This window comes from Henckelia pumila, unplaced genomic scaffold (assembly GCF_033568475.1).
Source record: "Henckelia pumila isolate YLH828 unplaced genomic scaffold, ASM3356847v2 CTG_461:::fragment_3, whole genome shotgun sequence".
NCBI classification, from domain to species: domain Eukaryota; kingdom Viridiplantae; phylum Streptophyta; class Magnoliopsida; order Lamiales; family Gesneriaceae; genus Henckelia; species Henckelia pumila.
In genome coordinates, this window is record NW_027331831.1 from 369,070 (window position 1) to 391,702 (window position 22,633).

The following is a 22,633-nucleotide window of genomic DNA, read 5'->3' on the forward strand; positions in this document are numbered from 1 at the left end:
TAAATAGACTCATCGATCAGTTGAGGAAAGCTCTCGCAAATACTGAATACGAGGAGAAAGAAGGGGTGACGTAGGAGTATTGAAATCCCCGAACATCCAGAAACATTCGGTTGTGTCTTTCATTTCAGTTTACTTCATTCATTCAGTTTCGCATTTAAATCTTTTTCAGTGTTTATAATCTGTTTGTTAGCATTTTTCGCACATTGCATTTGTTTGTCAACTTACATTAGCGACTGTTCAAGAAAGTAAGAAGTCAATCGCTAACATTGAGTTCTAATCTTTAGACTTTCAACCTCCAACCGATCCTATAAAAAATAAATCTTAACTCCTATATTAGAAAGGTAATATCTCGATATTAATTTGGTCATGAAATCTATGAGAATATTATTATATACCAACCAATTATCAATCAGGAGATCTGTATGTTGAATAAATAACTTCTTATTAATTGTCATACTTTTGGTAGTCGGGATCATTCGCCACACACAAACAAATTGTCCTCTCATTTTCTTCTCTATATATTCCACTCATAATTTCTCACAAACTACGCTCTATACAGACACATATAAATCCTACAGATAGTATACCTTCAAGGTGATAAATATTAATACCTAATAGATAAAATAAATACATAATACAATAATTGAAAAATAGATTATCAACAGTGGCAAATTAATATTTAATTAATTAAGATATCAATGAAAACAATTTAATATATCTGTACTTGTTATATTTGGGTGAATATTATCAAAATTAATTCAAGCGATTAATGTTTCTAATCCTAACAATAACAATTCATAACCTAAAGTTAGAATACTTATATTAATTAATTTTTTTTTTAATAAAACTTGTAAAATCTTATTGAGAACATGTAAAATAGTTTATTACAAATTCATTCAAAAAAGAAAATCTCTAGGCACTCAAGGAAAAAGTGTCGGTAAAGAAGAAGCAAAAGCGACGAGTGTGTGAGCTACTTAATTTGTTTTGCTGCCCTATTTGCATGAATGCTAGCTCCAGTACTCCACCATACATTTCCAATATGGATTTGATCGATCTCACTGATGTACATCCCTGAGTAACCCAAGTCATCGGAGAAGGCGGTGACTGCCCTTTGTTACATCTTACTGTTTATTGTCAAGACCGAGACCGTGAGATTTCTCCCTCCCTGACCGAGAAAATTGGCACGCCCTTGAAACGCCGTCGCTGTATGAGTAGTTGCACGACGTTTGATGGAATTATCTAACGGATAATAGGAAAAAAGGAGTTCGTTATGCGAATCCTACTAGAACATTTAATTCTCAACCATGCTTGTTTCATATGGCTGCATGTATTGACCATTTGGCAATAGCATGGCCAAGTCCACATATGAAATACCGATTCCGGAGATAGCCAAGGTTGTGAGTTTGACTACTCATGCTCAGTTGTCTTTTGAACCAGCGTAAAAGGCAATGCCGTTGATCATTACATTAGCTACACTTCTATAGGCGTCTCACTTTGTGGAGCTTATCGTTTTGCTGGATCAAGCATACACACAGTCTACGGACTGCTGCAGTTGTCATCAGATTTGAAGAAGAAGACCAGCGAACGGTCTATAACTCATACAGTGAAGTGTAAAAATTAATAGAGTATGAGAGAACCACCTCATCTCCTATGAGATCATGTTGGTACCGTCATATTTTACGGGGTAGCAAAATATTAGAACAATGACAGCTGAAAACAATACTAGGACCAATTAAGCGAATTCATTTTGCCGTGAATATGGATATCTCCCCACCTCCCCTCTCCCTGCTTTCAACAACTAAACTAGGTTTCATATAAACACGAGCTCTTTTACACTATACAAACACAAATCATATCGCCTATGCTTAAAATCCATAGAACATACACGAGCAACAGCCTATTTGATCAATGATTCGATGCAGTATCCAGTACAGTAACTGGAGATTACAACACAAAGGCTACTGCTTCCTTGACGAAAGTATGAGCGCTGTGTAACTTACACGGTGTCTCTTCCCACTTTTATTATTTGTTTGAGCATTTCACAATATATTGCAAGCTTTATGACCCTTCTTCTTCTTTTTCTTCTTTTGCTTTGGTGGCTGCAGGACGACTTTTATAGCTGCATCAAACACTGCTTTCACATTCTGCAATAGTTTGTAGGAGATTATGGAAAAATACGGGCAAAGATAGGAGACAAAAAACTCCTTAGGCGGAAAAAAAAGGGGGGGTTTTTGCAAAGTAAATTTATCACCTGTTGTGTTTTAGCACTACATTCAATATAAGCAATTGCTCCAATCAACTTCCTCAGCTCCTCTCCCTTCAGAAGATAAACACAAATTGAGTTTCTGTGAGAAGACAAACAACTCAACCTCAAGATGATGAGCACGAGGCCAAAGCTGGCCTTGATTTGAGTTTTGTCACGCATAATCAAACAATGGAAAAGGGTCATGTTAATCATGATATTAATTTACCGTTTACCTGTGCAGTCATGATGGGAACTGCTCCTGGGTGATCTACGAAGAACTGCTTATCCTCACGAAGATCTGGAAGGAAATGAATAAGAGTAATTTGCACCAAGAGACCAAAATAATACATCAATAAGAAGAGGAATAAAAAAATTAAAAGCAGCTTGTTTCTTGGTTTATTATTTTACAAACCTACACGTTGACATGATTCGGTGCAATATCCATGGGAAATATATAAATGGCATCTTATTCCAGGTGACTTGCAAAACTAATAAAATTGTGACACTAGCTACATGATTACTAGAAAGAATTAAGGGGAAAAAAAAAGAGAGAGATTCTTAAATTCTTGTGCAGCTAATCCCATACATCATTTCCAAGACTAAGTGGGATAGGCACTTTTGCTGCCAATATTCTCATTAACATATAAAGTGCATGAGTTGAGTAGGGTATTAACAGTAGCAAAATCAATTTCAAACATCCATTTATGATATTAAAGAGACAAAAGCTTCTATGTCTACCTGTTAATGTTTTTTTCTCCAAATGCCAAGGATGAGAGACACAGAGAGTATGCATAAGCTTTCAATATCACTTTTTACCAATATGAAACTATCGTTTGAAAGTCAGGAGCATGTAGTATAATAGCACAAATCTGAGGACCAAAACGATAGGACACAAGCATGATAGATAGGACACAAGCATGATAGTGAGGGGAGGTATGTTCACAATCACATGATATGCAGCATGAGAACGAGGCATTTTCAAATAATAGCATCAATGTGATCCCTAAAATATTGCCAGGTAGAAACTTGAAAGGAACATTATGCAATAAATTCAGTCAGATAATTCCATGCATCAAAAGAGAAAGAGGATGAAATCCTATACCAAGCTTTGTTCCAACGAGAATTATTGGAACTCCAGGAGCATAATGCCTCAATTCAGGTACCCACTGAACAGAAATCGAAACACATCAGAACAACTGGCGATGAGATAGTTCTAATCGACATCAGACTTAAGATTCGTGGGCAACATTTACGTAGAAATATAAAGATTCTGAAAAAATTAGGGATCTATTTGATTGAATGGCAGGACAATAGGCCATTGAATTGGGATTACAGGTTGGGCCAAGTCAATTCGGGGCAAGCGTGAAAGTGTATTCATATCTGGCTTAGCTGGAGTGGAATTCAACGAAATCATTCACAAACTTCTCATTTTCCATTTCCCTTCTTAATGAATTGTCAAAGCAACAAAAAGAAAGGAAAGGGAAAAGTGAAAAATAGAAAGGGCAATATTTAATCCAGTACAGAAAAGTAAGCCTCACCTTCTTGGAGATATTCTCGAAGCTGGCCTTGCTAATAAGGGAAAATGAAAGAATAAAGACATCAGCTCCACGGTAACTCAATGGTCTTAATCTATTGTAATCCTCCTGGCCTGCACAACAACTTAAAATGACTCTCTGTTCCATTTTGATTAATAAATAAACAAAAAAAGAATGAAGAACTAATGCACCTGCAGTATCCCACAATCCTAAATTCACAGTGCTTCCATCCACCACAACATTGGCACTAAAATTGTCAAACACAGTTGGGACGTAATCCTGTTTATTTTAACAATACAAGATATCAAAACACGGAAAAGGTGTCAAGGAAGCACTTTCTTCCACAAGAAAGTTCTCCAGAACAAGACGCCTCTCCTTCCACAGGCGCATAAACAAGAGCCTCATCAAATCAGAAAATCAGCTAATCTACTAGTTCCATGAGATCGGTAAACAACTCCTCCACAAATACCACAAGACAATATTTTGAAAAAAGAAACGGGAAAATTCAAGATTCTCAATATTTAATTTAGTAGACAAACAAGCCCAACGATATGCAAGAACTCCATAAAACAAAACCCCCAAAAAATCCCAAATTTCCATTCAATTTCTACACTGAACAAAAAACAGAACAACAAAAAATGGCAAAACATATGAAAAAGAAAGAATCAACTACAACAGACAGTAACTTACAGTAGGAAAGGTGTTGCTGGTGTAAGAAATGAGCAGGCAAGTTTTACCCACGGCACCATCTCCGACAGTCACACACTTTATAAACCTCGACGCACTCATCTCCACGCCGGCGGCTCCTCTCCCACTCGCAAACTATCCAACTCAGCCTATATCTCTCCCAAATTATCCACTCCACACAGATCAAACCGGCAATTCTCCGCAACGTGAAGTAGTTCCCAACACACCCACTTCAACTTCCGCGATTAACTGCTGGAAAAACAGGAAATCTTCAAAACTAAGCAACAATAACCGTGATTTCAAAGTTTTAACCCAAAAAAAAAAATTCATATGCTACGATAAACATATACAGTTAAATTCACACCCACCTGCTAGAGAGAGAATCGTGGAAGATTTAGTAGAAAACTGGAAGATTTTATAGGAAATGGGAGTGAGTGAGAAAGAAACAGTAGGTAGAGAAAAGGTTGAGCTTTCGCCAGCTAAAAGCCAGCTGCGCCTAATGACACATGGAACCAAATCATTTGATTCCATACACGTATATATATAGGATTTATTTATATATATATATTAATGAATCGACGCACATGTTGCATGTTTGTACGATTTTTTTCTAATTAATTTGATATATATTCAAGTTGGATAATATCTGTTGAAAAATATATTATTATTATTATGTTGAATATTAAATATTAAATGTTGAATATTGAGTTATAAAATGTGGAAAATTAGTGTGTGATGATGTAGAGTTTGATATATTTTGAGTTTTGGAGTATTTACTTTTTACCGTAAATTTTTACTTTTTCACAACACGTTATCAGCACGATCGCTCGAAAGTCCTCCATATTTTTCCAAGCTCCAAAAAACAAGAAAAAGATAACAAAAGTAAGAATATTTATTTTATTGTTTATTTATTTGTTATGTATATATTTAATATATAATATCATGTTATTATCAGAAATGATAAAAAAAAATTAGTTTTTAAAAACTTGTTATAAATCCTGGGAGGATGATAAGACGACATCCCACACTCCCAGTAAGGGATACAACAAGTATAAAAGTCTCTAAGGTTTTTAAACAATAACGTGATATGATATATATTTATTATGTATATATACTAACTATATCAATATATAATTTCATGTTATTATATAAGAGGTTGTCTAGGACACCGACCTTATAATAATGTGATATGATATACATAATTATTTAATTATGATTATCATTATATTTATCGCATGATTATCACGAATTTTTATTCAACACATACTCGATTTTTTTCCTTACCCCCAACGGTCACAAACGGTAACAAAACGGCTAGTTTTTTCCCTATACATATGTTCACTCAAACTCATTTTCAATCACACCAAAATTCACTCTTTCTCTCAAAATATTTTCTCCTCGGTTTTTTCGAAGATGAAGATGATGGCATTTCTTAGGCTATTTTTCATAACGATTATGATCACCATGCTCACGAGTCTTGTACTCACCGGCGATTATCCACCGCACACTTTTCATCTATTTTTAAACATACTTGTACTCATCGTTTATCCATTATTTTGTATTGTCATATTAATGAAAATTAACTTTTAAATGCATTGTTATTTTTCTACTACCACCATGTCAAATTTGGCAAAGCATAAATTCGTTGCTCTCGATATCACTAGAAAAGAACAGAGAATTGTTAATGAGAAATCATAAATCCCGACCCAATGTATCTACGGCATTTCCAGAAGAAAATGTCGTAAGTAAAAATGAAAACCAAAATCAAAGGCATAAACTAGATTTTGGTTGAGGCCGAGGATGTGGTTATGAACGTGGACGTAGAAATGATCGCGGTCGTGGTCACGGCCGTGAAAATGAAAATAATCGAGATAGTTACTTCAATAACTAATCTCAAAAGAACGTCACGAACCACCCAAAAAGGCAACATGAAAATATGAGTAAAAATAAAAATCACTCAAAAAGATATGATAGTGTTTGTTATAAATGTGATACTCCAAGACATTAGTCACATACCCCTGAGCACTTATGTAAGCTCTTTAAAGTATCGATAAAGGGGAAAGAAAAGAGACCAATTTTGTTGAAAACAGTAACCATTTAAGTGGTTCAACTTATTTCAATGCTGCCGATTTTTCAAATGATTTCGAGAACATTGATTAATATATTGGTGGGACTGAAATGTAACATGCTATATTTTTCATGCATTCTTATGAAACATGCTATATTTTGCATATATATATATTATCCTTGATTTTCTTTATTGCATAATTTCTTTTGAAGTTCAAAATGGAAAACGGTATGAGCAAAACTAAACAAGGAAATAATCTCATGAAAGTTTGCATACTCGATAGTGGTACAACGCACACTATTCTCCGAGATAAAAGATATTTCTTGGAATTAAAACCAACAAAAATAATGGTGAATACAATATCAGGTCCTGTAGACTTGATTGAAGGTTGTGGAAAAGCACATTTTTTGTTACCTAATGGTACAAAATTTTTGATAAATGATGCTTTATATTCACCCGGATCAAAAAGAAATTTGTTGAGTTTTAATGACATATATTCTCATGGGTATGATACTGAGACGATAACTGATAAAAATCATAAATATATGTGTCTTACCACATATAAATCAGAAAAGAAATATGTGGTTGAAAAATTATCAATCCTCCCTACTGGATTGTATTATACACATATAAGGCCAATCGAATCAAATATGGTGGTTAATAGTTCTTCAATATTAACCAATTGACATGATCGATTGGGACATCCTGGTTCAATAATGATGCGAAGAATTATTGAAAATACACATGGTCATCCATTGAAAGACCAGAAGATCTTTCAGAATAATAAGTTTCAATGTAAAGCATGTTCTCTTGGAAAACTTATTATAAGACCATCGCCAGCTAAAATCCAAACAGAATCACTCATATTTCTTGAACGTATTCAGGATGATATTTGTGGGCCAATTCATCCACCATATGGACCATTTCGATACTTTATGGTATTGATCGATGCTTCTAGCAGATGGTCACATGTATGCTTATTTTCAACTCGAAATGTGGCATTTACAAGATTAATGGATCAAATAATAAAATTGCGAAAATAATTTCCCGATTATACAATCAAAAAAATAAGACTTGATAATGCTGGAGAATTTACTTCCCAAACTTTCAATGACTATTGTATGTCAATGGGAATTACTGTTGAACATCCTGTTGCTCATGTTCATACACAAAATGGATTAGTTGAATCATTGATTAAACGTCTACAACTGATTGCTAGACCAATGATTATGAAAACAAAAATCCCTATTTCTATATGGGGACATGCAATTTTACATGCTGCGGCATTAATTCGCATCAGACCAAGTGCATATCATAAATTCTCCCCATTGCAGCTTGCATTTGGTAAAGAACCAAATATTTCTCATCTGAGAATTTTTGGATGTATGGTGTATGTGCCTATTGCACCACCTCAACGATCAAAAATTGGTTCTCAAAGAAAAATCGGTACTTATATCGGTTATGATAGCCCATCAATCATTCGATATCTTGAGTCTCAGACAGGCGATGTGTTTACAGCACGCTTTGCTGATTATCATTTTAATGAAGAAATCTTCCCAATGTTAGGGGGAGAAAAGAAACACATCGAAAAAGAAATCATATGGTATGTACCATCATTGTTACATTTGGATCCAAGGACCAAACAATGTGAGAAAAATGTACAAAAAATTGTGCATTCGCAAAGAATTGCAAATCAAATGCCAGATGCATTTGCAGACACAAAAGGGATAACAAAATCATATATACATGCTGTAAATGCCCCTGCTCGAATTGAAATTCCAAATAAACAAATTGAAAACACTCATGATGTCATAAAACGCTTGAAGCGTGGAAGGCCAGTCGGTTCCAAGGATAAAAATCATCGGAAAAGAAAAGGCATAGAGAAGCACGATGATCATAAAATAGAAAATGGTGTTTCAGAATAAACACCTGATGATGAAAATATTCTGTCAGAACCATAAACTGGCGAGAATCGTGAAATCTCTATCAATTATATTAATACTGGAAAAATATGGAACCGAAAAGACATAGAATATATTGATGAGGTATTTTCTTATAATGTGGCTTGTGACATCATAAATGAAAATGAGGATCATGAACCAAAATCTTTTGATGAATGTAAACTCGTCATGATTGGGCCAAATGAAAATATGTCATCCATATTGAATTGGATTCGCTGAATAAACGTAATATTTTTGGACCTATAGTCCTCACACCTGAAGGTGTAAAACCTGTTGGATACAAATGGGTTTTTATTCGAAAGCGAAATGAGAAAAATGAAATAGTCAGATATAAAGCTAGACTTGTTGCACAAGGTTTTTCTCAAAGGCCTGGAATTGATTATGAAAAAACGTATTCTCCTGTTATGGATGCAATTACGTTTCGATATTTGATTAGTTTGGCAGTGTCTGAAAATTTGGAAATGTGTCTTATGGATGTTGTTATAGCTTACTTATACGGATCACTTGATAGTGATATATACATGAAAATCCATGAAGGATTTAAGATGCCTGAAGCACAAAGTTCAAAACCCAGAGAATTTTATTCTGTAAAATTGCAAAGATCATTATATGGGTTAAAGCAATCCGGCCGAATGTGGTATAATCGGCTAAGTGAGCACTTGATGAAAAATGGATATGTAAATGATCCAATATGCCCTTGTGTTTTCATCAAGAAAACAACATCCGGATGTGTAATTATTGTTGTATATGTTGATGATTTAAACATCATTGGAACGAATAAAAAAATTCAAGAAGTTATGATGTACTTGAAGGAAGAATTCGAAATGAAGGATCTTGGAAAAACCAAGTATTGTCTAGGTTTGAAAATCGAACAAAAAGAATGTGGAATTTTTGTTAACCAGACAAATTATACAGAAAAGATCCTTAAACGTTTTAATATGGATAAATCAAATCCATTAAGTACTCTAATGGTTGTAAGATCAATAAACATAGAAAAGGATCCATTTCGTTCATGTGAAGATGATGAAGTTATTCTTGGTCCAGAAGTACCATATCTAAGTGTCATTGGTGCCTTTATGTATCTTGCAAATTGCACTAGACTTGATATATCTTTTGTTGTAAATTTATTGGCAAGATTCAGTTCATATCCAACAAAGAGGTACTGGAACGGAATTAAACATATATTTCATTATCTACGAGGAACGACAGATTTGTGACTTTTGTACTCAAAAAACATCAATCAAAGTATCATTGGTTATGCTAATGTTGGATATTTATCTGATCCACATAAGGCACGTTCCCAAACCGGATATGTATTTACTCGTGGAGGCACCGCAATTTCTTGGCGTTCACAGAAACAAACACTCGTAACAACTTCATCAAATCACGCCGAGATTATTGCATTACATGAAGCAAGTCGTAAATGTGTATGGTTAAAGTCAATGACCAAACATATTCAAATATCGTGTGGATTGACAGTAGACAAGAAACCTGTGACACTATATGAAGATAATGCTGCATGTATTGCTCAAATGAAAGAATGATACATCAAAAGTGACAGAACCAAACATATCCCCCCAAAATTCTTTGCCTACACTCAAGAGCTTGAGAAGAATAAAGATATTGATATCTGTTACATTCAATCAAGTGAGAACTCATCAGATCTCTTCACAAAGGCACTTCCCACGACGATATTCAGAAAACATATATACAACATTAGGATGCGCAATCTACTGAATATGTGAAGAATCACTCATGTTAACATGAAGGGAGAGTTTACGTGACTGCATTTTTTTTCTTACTATGGTTTTTATCCCACTGGGTTTTTTCTAGTAAGGTTTTTAACGAGGCAGTATAAAACACGTAATGAAGACATTCATCATATCACGATCATCATCACAAGGGGGAGTGTTGAAAAATATATTATTATTATTATGTTGAATATTGAATATTGAATATTGAATGTTGAATATTGAGTTGTAAAATGTGGAAAATTAGTGTGTGATGATGTAGATGATGATGTATTAATTTTTGGACTAATCTCAAATGTGGATCTATAAATAGGTCTTCATTTGTGATGAAAAATACAATTGAGTTGAGAGAAAAATATTATAAAGTGTAGAGTTTGATATATTTTGAGTTTTGGAGTATTTACTTTTTACCGTAAATTTTTACTTTTTCACAACAATATCAAAGTTTTAGAAAATAATGAAATATTATGTTGTCATGTAAATTGATCGCATTTATATGAGGGTCATACCATATCTTTAGCATTATTTTCTTTTATTGTTGTTCAAAGTAAATTGATTCAATGTTAAAAATAAAAAAAATCTAGTTTAATCCGTGTTTAACATGGTTTCAACTATTTTATAAAATTATTTGAACATATACTTATAAAATATTTTTATAAAAATGTTTTTTAAAATTTTTTTATAAAATGTTTTAATAGTTGTTTTAAGAATAAAACTGTTTTTGGACAACTATTCTATAAAATTATTAATGTTGTTCATATTTGTCTTCCATAGTTTTATTATAAAAACATCTAAAAACATATCTCAATTGTTCTTTAAAACTATATCTAGAGAATATTTTATAAAAAATATTTTACGAAAAATTTATTCAAACATATACTTTAAGTTTTTTTTTCACTAATAAAACAGTAAAAACGTTTTTAAATATATGTCCAAACGGAACCTTAATCTCGATTGATCATCCTGTTTATAGATTCAACATTGTTTCACAAGGTTTTATTTATGTTTTAGAACAAAAAATATTTAAAAAAAAAACAAATAAAAAGTAACCAATACTTGTATAAAAAAGATATGATACACTAATTGATATGATAGAACTTGTAGATTTGTAGGAAACTATTAATTATTACAATTTTAAAAAAATTTCTGTTCTCAGAACTTGAATATTTATTTATTTAAAATTAAATTAAAATTAAATCGAACGTTCTATATGCCATTTCATCTATAGTTTGATTTTAAAATAGTAAAAAAATATAATAAAAATTTGAAACATTTTTATACGCTTAAATTAGTTCGTTTTTTTTAGGGTAAAAATTAGTTCGTTTTAAACCAATTTAATTTTGTAAAGTTTGAAACTTGGCTATGACGACTTGTCATGCCTAATTGCTTTTTAAAAACTTGATTCACGGTTAAATATATTGGCTCTTAACAGTTATAGAATTTTTCTATGACATTAAATTTTATGAGATATTTAAAAAAAAATATCATGTTTTTAATTATCAAAGTCAATTTGAATTATTGTTATATATATATATGTGTGTGTGCGCGCACACACGATACCGGATTTTAGTGGTGAAAAAAAAACTATCGAGTTTTAGTGATCACACAGATATCCTGCACCCTAAGAATGTCTGTCTGAAATCATAAGTTCGATATTTTTTTTTCCACGTTGTAAAGAATATAGACCGAAATAGTAACAACCCAATATAATTTGATAGTAAAATTGAAATCATCCCAAGATAATTATCCTAATAAGTGCTTAGTTCTATAATTAATATTGAAATTGATGTCGTCATACTAACTGAAACTGAATTGAAAGTATCAAATATCAATATTGTTTCCAAAAATATATTGAAATTTTTGTATGATTTAATTTATTTAAATTTGGTACACTCGCTAATTTTAAATTAATTCTTTATCTACACAAATCCGGACCCATGCTAGGTGGATACTTGAGCATGACCTAATTCTTGCCTTTTAAGCAAAAATTACTCGCGACAATTTGTTTGTATTAAAACAAATACACCTTTTTAACAAGCGTAGAAGCATATGCAATCAAGAAATAATAACATTTGTTTAATTGTTTGCATTTAGTTTTGCCAGAATATATATACTTGTTCAAGGAAACGGCAAAACAAATATGTGATATGTTGCTTGGCATCTATTCTTTCTCCTCGCATTATATAATCCCAAGAGAACTGAATGCAACTCAACACACAGTAGCTCAAAGAAACATTTTCCACGGATCTTGTCACAAAATAACAATGTCCCGAGATGCTGCGCGACCCGAATATAGTCCATCCGTCATCAAGGATGGTTTCGATCAAATCCGTCAACCATATATTTATGGTGCCATTCATGATATGTATCTATATATATATACATGATAAGTTCATGACAACCAACTACTGCAAAATCTGCAAAATGACTTTTTATTGAACAAATCCGGGTACAAGACAAAAAAAAGAACCTCAGATCATCCACAATTTGCAATAAGGCAACTACACCTCCAAAAACCAATTACAGACAGTACAACACAGCAGACTAATATTGCAAGAGGAAATTTTTACACGACATGAGGAGCTCTTACAGGAAAACCTGCTCTATGACTTCTGCTGATTGGGAGATGAACATAAACATCGTGGACTTCCTGTTTCGAGACCTCCCCTCGGTCCCGGTCGATAGCATAGCAAACATACACTGTATCGATAACATTGTCCAAAACGTGCACGAAGTAGCCAAGAATCACGATCAACAGTATCCAGGCCATAACAGCAACAAAGTAGGCATCATCCCCAAGATGAACTCCAGCTTTCAATATCACACAAACCTGAAAATTCAGACAACAATTGATTAGGATCAACCTGGAGGTATAGATAGTGTAAAGAATAATTGCATATATTACTCCGGTGAAATTATGAGATCGCTAAAAACTACATATTACAATTAACCCCTTGTGATTTGAAATTTTGAGCACAAATACTCCTGAAAACACGTACGGACAAATGGTTGTGTGCTCAAAATTTGAAAGCATGAGAACGTATGTACTCAAGATTAAAGGGATCTAATAAATCGTTCTTTTTTCACAGAGCGTTTTTAGCAATCTCGATATTTCACATGGGTCGTGTATGCAATTACCCCTAGTGTAAAATAAGGTCTGGGGAAGTTCAAATCAGCGAATATATATCTCTCTTCTTCATCCATGAACTTGCTCACAAGGAGTAGCTTACTAAAGGCAGCTGTCCATATTGAGCAAGGGCAAGTTTGATACAAAAACATTTAGCTTAAAACGTTGATTTATTGAACCGTGCTACTTGAGTTTCTCTGAAAAGTATAAATAGCTTCACATTTGGCTGTAATAGTTGAAACAGTTTTTAAATTAGCTTTCTTGGAGAAAACAAAAACAAAAAATCTCACGAAACAATATTCAAAGAAAAAAAAATTAAACGCAGCATTTTTCTTCTCATCCAAATGCACTCAATGTGGATGGTAACAGTTTACACTAACCACTATTGTGTAGATTGCAGATAGCACGAGGATAATTCCAGCTAGAATTCGCGTAGAAACGGTTTCAACAAATACTGCAGAAAGAAGATTGCGTTTGAGAAGTTCGTAAGTCATTCTTGCGGCTTTGCAATATGCTTCGCCAGTTATGGCTGCAAAGTTTGTAGTGAACTTGTTCAGAAAATCGATTGCTGACATCAGGAAACTGACACAGCATCGTAGAATGACATTTACAATTCCTGATGTCTCTTCTTGCCTAGCATTATCAACCATAGAGCGGACAACACGAACTGCGCCGAAAATCAATCCTGAGAAACATATTGTGCCAAAGGAGTGGCCAAATGCATTTCTGCAATGATAAAAGGAAGAGTCATGGCACAAAGACAACAAGCGCTGCAGCTGTGTTTACAAAAAGAAAAAAAGATTATTTGAGGCACAAACACAAAGGATATTTGGCTTCAATTTATCAAGAGGTTTGAATCCATGGTATTTCTATGCATCAAATCCTAGCAACACCTTGATTTGTGAGAATGAGGAAGATAGTAATGCCCTCAAATTTCCTATTTTGTTTGGTTTATCAGTGGAGCTTGGACAACAGTATTATGCTTACTACAATTAAGAGATATCAATAAGGCACTTGCCGCTTGCGATACGGTTAGCTCAGCCTTATTTGCACGAGTAGCAGCAATGTCTATAATACCACCCTTCATCCTAATATCTTTTCTAGTAGCTCATCAAGAATAAGCTTGAAACAAGAATTAAACCAGCCTCACAAGTTTCCACTCTATAAACCATCACCAAGACCAGACCAAATCTTATATTCATTCACATTAACTATGTATTTATAACCCTCAAAAACACAGCAACTTAAAAGAATATAGGAATATAACCAGCAGCCTGCATGATCTTTGGCCATTACTTTTAGTTCATAGCAAGAAAAAGGTAGCATGTCAACCAAGCATAGCACACCATGACACATAAATTTGTAGAGCACATTTCACTGAATTTAAACAAGTAGCAAAAGTAAACACCTCAACGAACTTCTTATTGCACGCTTCGGCCGCGCCTCATCCTTTGAGAAGTACCACTGAGCTATAGTTCCACTGATCACATATACCTGAGCTTCCACCATTGCTGCGGCAGACCAGAGCATGGTCAAGATTGCCAACGTATAATACGCAGGCACCCATCCATCCTGTTTCCAAACACAAGAGTATTCCCCATCCTCTTCTTTAGGCACAATTTTCCCATTCTTGCTCGAGTATATCAAGAAAAAAACTATGGGCACACAGTACACAAATAACCCCAAAGTAAGGGATGGGAGAACTCCAAACAATCCCAAGTTACTTGACAGTGCATTAGCAGCCACGCCGATGATATTCACTGTTAACTCAACTCTATGCCAGTTTACTATGAATATCCACACGATTACCCCAATTATCAAGAACGCAAAAATGAGGACTAAGATTCGATAAGATAAGGGAAAAGCATCACTACATCTGGAGCTCACAGTGCAAGCAACAAACCAATAAACATTGATGAAAATTGGGACTATCACAAAGAATGGAAGCGAAGCATACACTATCTGTTTTGTGTAGCGTTTAAGCAGCAAAAGCACTAACAACACAAAAGGCAAGCTTAAAATTAGGGTGATTACGAGAGTCCATATCAAGCTATTCAAAACACTTGATCGTAAGGAGTTCAAATAAGTGTTGTAAACAGCAGGGGAATTTCCATGCACACTCTCAGAAAGATTCGATTGTGAGGCAATCAAAGAAGTGGGGTTGTTACCAAACGCTGAACTGAAAAGATTCCACACCGTAGAATTCAAAGAAAAGGGAAAGCCGAAATCCTGAATGGTGCAAGAGGATAAGGTGGTGTTGAAAACAAAAGAGGAAACTTGGTAACGGTGGGGATTTCTGTTAATAGCTGCGAAAATTCCGAAGCCAAAAGTGCAGAGAACAAGAACACAAAAGAGAATAAGGAAAGGCAAATCTTTAAAAGAGCGAGGGCCGTAATTGTAAGAGATCTGAAGGTACTGAGCTTGGTCTTCTTCAGTTTCAGAAATCGAAGCGGCGGAGGGTTCGAGTGAAGGGAATTGGTGGGAAAGGAGTGGCTGAGTGGTGGTGGGTTCGTGGAGGGTGGAAGCCAGCTTGCTTGGGTCCTCGCCGCCGTCCATTGGGCGGCGTAGGGGCGGCGGAAGTGGTGGTTACGCTAGAGAAGGTGATGGTGAGTTTTGACTAATTTTTCTGAGCTGGGAATTGCGAATCTTGATTGCTTGGTCGGTTTACGATAATCTGTGAATTGTTAAAGGCTTGGCAAATGTTGGAGATTTGTTTATAAATTTTGCTAACTTAGAAAAAGAAAACTCGTTGAATTTTTTATTTTTTATTTATTAAAACCCAATATTTGTTTTCACAAAATCTGTTATGAAATGATTTTAAAATTAAATTTATAAAATGAATCTTTTATTTGACATTATTGATAAATAAATATTATTTTTAACAATAAATATTATTTTTATGTTAAAAATAATTTTTTATTATAAATATTGATCGAATTCAATTTTTTGACGGATTACGTCATTACACGTGAGACATACATTTTTTATGCTAGAAATAAATTTACCTTGTTTTTTTTCTAAAACTAATTGGTTCAATCAACTACCGATCAATTGACTTTAGAATCCCAATTCACAAATCTTGGTGGCTAAAGTTTTTCTTTCTTTCATTTTTCTTTGTTTTTTTTCTATAGAAAAAAAACAAAGAAAAATGAAAGAAAGAAAAACTTTAGCCACCAAGATTTGTGAATTGGGATTCTAAAGTCAATTGATCGGTAGTTGATTGAACCAATTAGTTTTAGGTGACAACAATTTTTAATCAATTATATTCCTCTCTTTATTGCATGTTCACCAACTAAAAGTCGAATTTTCCCAGTAAATTTCTTTTTTCGTTTTTGGTAAACTTGTCATTTATTGAGAAGAATCATTTGATACAAACTTAATCAATCAAAATGAAAACTCACAACTCACCCAACAAAAAATAAACGGAAGGAAAAACTAAATACACAACATTATGAGCTATATTATTGATCAATTTATATATGCTCATGAATAATAATATCTGAAATCACGTGTGCCTTCAAAACTCTTTGAATTTCTGAAGCACAAACTCCGACATAGCAAAAGTCTTCTTAAGGTTGTGATTCTAGTTGAAATAAAAACAGATAATATTATTTATTTTTGTTTCCATATTAACATATTTATTAGGTTGGTCCATTATTATATAATATAAAAATATAAATTGTAAGAAGAAAAAAAATGATACAAGATAATTCGACAAGATAATATATATATTTTAAAAAAACAAAAGAATCTTAACACTTTAAAAAATCAAAAAGAGAGAAACAAAAACCCAAAAATGTGGTGAGGAGGAGAAGGATGAGTTTAAATAGACTTTAAAAAGAAGAAGAAGAAAATTGTTTGTGCTGCGGGAGTCAAATGACATCGTTTTCCCTCTAGCATCTCCTACTATGGGCATCCCACCGTCGGGATCCAATTCTATATATTTTATGTGGTTGGTTTTGTTGAATTCTAGTATGATTATGATTAATGTATGACGTTAATTGAAAAGGGTTTTTCATCAAGTTGTCATATGCGTAGCAATCAAAGCCTACAAGCATATTGGGCAGAGTTTAAGTTAGTGGTCATGACTTGGGTATAGGTCCAATAAGGATTTAAGTATACAAAAGCCCAAATTCAAAGTAGCCGTTGGACAGCTTAACTACCAGGGGTTTACATCGGTGAGGGAAAAGAAAAACATGAAAGAAAAAAAAAACTCTTAGAAAGCAAAGAAAATAGATCAAGAGGAAAAAAATTCAAGGCAAAAACAAATTGCAGTGTTGAAGATTGAGAGAAAGTGCTAACATATGGAGGAACGAAAGTTAGGAATTCTCCATCTGTAATCGATTGAATCTTTCATTTGTTCTTGGATCTACAGTTGTACAAGAAAAACTTGAATCTTCTTGAATGAAATTGGCGACTCCCGTGGATGTAGGCATTTGGATTGCCGAACCACATATATAATGTGTTCTTTAATTTTCTCTAAAATTGATTTCTTAGTCTGGCATTGTTATTCTCTTGAATAGTGACTGGAGTTAAATTGGTAGATTCTGGAAATTAGTTGGAGTTGTGATGATTATATGTGAGTGTTGATAATGATACAATTACACAATAAATATATAAGAGACCATAGAAAAGCAAATAAAGAAATTATACAAAGGAAGGGGCAAGGATTTTGCAAAAGCCATTGATACGATGCATTGCTCTGAAAAGTACAAAAATACAAAGTCAAAGAGAGTAAAATATATATCTAGAGTAAAGAAGCAAAAGACTAAAATAGCCTTACAATAAATAATAAATAATATTCTAACATCTCCCCTCAAACTGACGATGCGGTAACAAAAAGCATCGAGAGTTTGCCAACTAAAAAATTGAAACGCGGAAGCGGGTGAGATTTAGTGAACAAGTCAGCAATCTGAGAGGAAGAAGGAACAAACGGCAAGGAAATTGTGCCGTGTTGAAGATGATGACGAGTAACATGACAGTCAATCTCGATATGCTTAGTCCGTTCATGAAAAACTGAGTTGTGCACAATATGAATAGCACTTTTGTTGTCACAATGGAGAGGAGTAGGATGAAAAAGAACGACTCCCATATCAGCTAGTAACCATCGCAGCCAAACAATTTCAGTGGTAGTAGAGGCCATGGCTCTATACTCTGCTTCTGTGGAAGATCGAGAGATAACGTTTTGTTTTTTACTCTTCCAAGAAATGAGAGAGTCCCCAAGAAATATGCAAAATCCAGTGACAGATTTGCGATCAACTGGATCACTGGCCCAATCAGCATCCGTATATGCACGCAGCTCTAATATCGAAGAGGATGAGAGCAAAAGGCTTTGGAAGAGAGTTCCTCGAAGGTAGCGGAGAATGCGAAGTACAGCTGCCCAATTGACAGTAGTAGGAGAAAAGACAAATTGGCTGACAATATGAACAACATAAGCAATATCTGGACGTGTAATAGTTAAATAAACCAAGCTACCAACAATGGTACAATATAAAGTAGGATCTTGTAAAGGTGTACCATCTGAAGATGAATATTTCACATTAATCTCAAGAGGAGTGGCCATTGTTTTTGTATCAGTAAGACGGGCACGTTCAATAATATCAATTGCATATTTGGATTGTGAAAGAAGGTAACCTTTAGGGGAAGATGCCACCTCAATACCTATGAAATATCGCAAAGCGCCCAAATCCTTCATTTCAAAACGATCAGCCAACTCATATTTCAACATTTTAATTCCATCCACATCATATAATAATCATATCATCAACATACAAAGATAGCAGGATACGACCAGCAGGTGTGCATTTAACAAAAAGAGCTGTGTCATGATTGCTAGGGTGAAATCCAAGTCAGAGAATTTTTCAAACCAAGCTCGAGGAGCTTGTTTTAGGCCGTATAATGATTTCTTAAGCATGCAAACTTCACCAGGGTTATGTGAAACACCCGGAGGAGGGACCATGTAAACTTCCTCTTGAAGATCACCTTTTAAGAATGCATTTTTAACATCCATCTGAGATATATGCCAATGTCGAATCGATGCAACAACAATAAGTGTACGAACAGTAGTCATTTTTGCAACAGGGGCAAATGTTTCATCATAATCTAGACCACATTTTTGAGAGAAACCTTTGGCAACTAACCTGGCTTTATAACGCTCAACTGAACCATCCGATTTAGTTTTAATCTTATAAACCCAACGAGATCCAATAGCGTTTTTCCCTGGTGGGAGAGGTACTAAGTCCCAAGTATGAGTTTTTGATAATGCAAAGAGTTCCTCAGCCATAACCTGTTGCCAAAGAGGATCAAGTGCTGCTTCTTTATAAGAAAGAGGCTCAGAAAGAGTGTGAAGAGATGTTAAAAAGGATGAAAAAGATGGTGAATAGGAAGAATAAACAAAATCTGGTAATTGTGTTGACTTACGAGTACGCTGAGAAGAACGAGAAACAGAATCCAGTGGCTCAGGAGGCGTTGGTTCAGCCGTAGGATGTAGAGACGGTACAACTTCAGGGATCAAAATGTCAGTATCTGCAGAAACACTATTATCTGATTCCTCAGAGAAGGGGTCTATATGAACAAGATCAGATTTTGACAGGTTGTGAGTACTGGCAGGAATTGAAAAGAAAGGAATATGTTCAAGGAAGAAAACATGACGAGATACATATAGCTTTCGATTGTCGGGATCAAAACAGTGATACCCTTTTTGACCAGCACCATACCCTAAGAAGACACAAAGAGCTGAGCGAGGAGATAGTTTGTTACGTTCTGCATGAGGACGAAGAACAAAACATGTACAACCAAATACCCGAAGGGAAGAATATTCAGGAGCATGACCATAAAGCTTTTCAAAAGGTGAAATACCTGAGGTATGAGATGATGGTATCTTATTAATAATGTGAACAACAGTAAGAACAACCTCCCCCCAAAATTCATGAGGAACATAGGCAGAGAATAAAAGAGAACGGGCAGTTTCAACAATATGTCTATGTTTTCTTTCAGCAACGTCATTTTGCTGAGGTGTATCTGTGCAAGAAGTTTGATATATTGTTCCGTCTGAAGCAAGAAATTCTTTGAATTGTGTCGAAGTATATTCTCCACCCAAGTCACATCTAAAACTTTTTATGACTGCTGAATTTTGTGTTTTGACAAGAGCTCGAAAGACATAATAAATGCCTAGAAATTCAGAACGATGTTTCATGAGATAGACCCAACAATAACGTGTATAATCATCGATAAATGAAACATAATATCGAGATCCACCTTTTGTAACAATTGGGGAAGGACCCCACACATCAGAATGAATTAAATCAAAAGGTGCAGTGGTATGAGAAATACTTCTATTAAAAGGGAGAGTAGAAAATTTTGCCAGTTTGCAACCACTACAATCAGAGATTTCATGAGTTTTCAACTCTCCTAATGCGCCCGTAGAAGCCAAGTACTTCAAACGAGGCAAAGAAACATGACCTAAACGAGAATGCCAAAGATAACAATTTGATGAAGAAGGACTCAAACGAAAAGAAGAAAAATCAACACTAGAGGCTGCAATTTTTGGTACTTTTAGTTCATCCAAAATATACAGTCCACCTTTCCTACGGCCTGTCCCAATCAGCTTCTGAGAATGTGGATCCTGTACATAACAAGAGGTAGAAGAGAATGAAACTAAGTAACCTGAATCACACAATTGTCCAACAGATACAAGATTCAATGTAAGTTGAGGAATATGGTAAACACTAGGGAGAAACATATGAGACGCGACAACAGAGCCAACACCAGCTAAGGGCAATGGAGTGCCATCAACAGTTATGACAGAGACATAATCTGTGGGTGATATAGAAATAAAAAAAGATGAGGCAAGAGACATGTGATTAGAAGCTCCAGAGTCTAGGACCCAAATTGGAGGTGATATACCTGAAGTACTTGATGCTGACAAACCTGAAGCATACATGACTTGTGGCTGAGTAGCGAGGAACTTCTGAAATTGATCAGCAAGAGATTCCATTGTAGGATTGGCTAGTAAAGGTGTAATTGCTACAGCACTGGACTGTGATGGCCTATACGTCTGTTTTTGAGATGGATGGAACTGAGGTGATTGAAATTTTGGAGGCTGAAATTGTCTTTGTTGTGGCACAGATTTATTCAACAATTCTGGACATTGAGCCTTCCAATGGCCTTTGTCTTTGTAGTAACTGCATGTATCAATTGCAACTCTTGTGTTGGACTTGTTCTGATAAGAAGATGGTGCACGGTTAGGGACTGCTAAAACAGTAGGATCTGGTAAAGGAAGAACTCCTTTCCCTGCATGTGACTTATGACGTATCTCCTCAGCTAATAATTCATTAACGACAGAATCAACAGAAGGCAGAGGAGTACGATGCAAAATTTTCCCACGCAATGTTTCAAATTCATCACGAAGAGCCATAAAAAACTGAACCAATCTTTGCTGCTCCCTTCGATCAATATAGGGAAAAAAAAGCTTGTAATTCCAATGATTCAGTAAGTGCCAATTGATCCCAAAGATTGGTCATAGCGGAATAGAATTTCTGAATGCTCATACTCTTTTGTTGGAGTGCTCTAATATCAATTTCCAATTGATATTGTTTTGCAAAGTTGGATTGTGTATATAGCCGCTGTAAGTGATCCCAAACCTCTTCGGCCATTTCATATTTTGCCAATTGAATACCTATCGAGCTCTCAACCGAATTATTAATCCAAGTTATAATCTTCGAATTGTTCACCTCCCAAGCGTCCAATTGTTCCTCAAATTTCCCATCCTTTTGATCTTCAGGTTTGTTTTTTGTTCCAGCTACATAGCCCCACATTTTTTTTCCTTTCAAGAAGTTTTTCATCACATAACTCCAATAAGCATAATTTTTTCCATCTAATTTAACACTAATTGACTGCAATGAATAATCTCTTTCGGTAGCCATAGACAACAGATAGCAAAATAAAAATCACCCAAATGAGTCAAAGAAACACCCAATCGATCCAGCAAAAAAAGCAGGCACCAAAAGAAGATGAAAAACTGAAATACCAGAACCTAGCCAAGAAGCCTTCACGATGTGCTAACAGAAATCGAGCAGTCCGCTCAAAGGAATCCCAGGTCTTCCCCAAACCCTCCAACTAACTGGCTGTAGAAATCAGAGGTAAAAGGATCCTCTCTGATACCATGATACAATTACACAATAAATATATAAGAGACCATAGAAGAGCAAATAAAAAAATTATACAGAGGAAGGGGCAAGGGTTTTGCAAAAGCCATTGA

General features: G+C 34.7%; 3 protein-coding genes across 4 annotated transcripts; all 3 read right to left on the bottom strand.

Moving 5' to 3' along the window:
- Positions 1 to 1,754: 1,754 nt before the first annotated feature.
- On the bottom strand, positions 1,755 to 4,976 carry LOC140872137 (rac-like GTP-binding protein 5). 2 transcript variants are annotated; one of them, XM_073274901.1, is made up of 8 exons: positions 4,836 to 4,976; positions 4,471 to 4,716; positions 3,972 to 4,059; positions 3,784 to 3,893; positions 3,348 to 3,411; positions 2,479 to 2,543; positions 2,252 to 2,317; positions 1,755 to 2,144 (listed from the first exon to the last, which is right to left on the bottom strand). In XM_073274901.1, the coding sequence occupies exons 2-8, from the start codon at positions 4,567 to 4,569 to the stop codon at positions 2,040 to 2,042; spliced, it is 597 nt and encodes a 198-aa protein (XP_073131002.1). In that variant the 5' UTR covers positions 4,570 to 4,716; positions 4,836 to 4,976; the 3' UTR covers positions 1,755 to 2,039. The 2 variants fall into 2 exon arrangements, with proteins under 2 accessions (XP_073131002.1, XP_073131003.1); XM_073274902.1 differs by having other exon boundaries at positions 4,471 to 4,719; positions 4,836 to 4,958.
- Positions 4,977 to 12,656: 7,680 nt separating this feature from the next.
- LOC140871802 (uncharacterized) lies at positions 12,657 to 16,058 on the bottom strand. The gene is made up of 3 exons (XM_073274522.1): positions 14,783 to 16,058; positions 13,755 to 14,100; positions 12,657 to 13,077 (listed from the first exon to the last, which is right to left on the bottom strand). Exons 1-3 carry the CDS (start codon positions 15,928 to 15,930, stop codon positions 12,814 to 12,816), a joined length of 1,758 nt encoding a protein of 585 aa, XP_073130623.1. The 5' UTR covers positions 15,931 to 16,058; the 3' UTR covers positions 12,657 to 12,813.
- A 5,766-nt stretch (positions 16,059 to 21,824) lies between these two features.
- LOC140871405 (uncharacterized) lies at positions 21,825 to 22,298 on the bottom strand. The gene has a single exon (XM_073273905.1). It carries the CDS (start codon positions 22,296 to 22,298, stop codon positions 21,825 to 21,827), a length of 474 nt encoding a protein of 157 aa, XP_073130006.1.
- Positions 22,299 to 22,633: the final 335 nt, after the last annotated feature.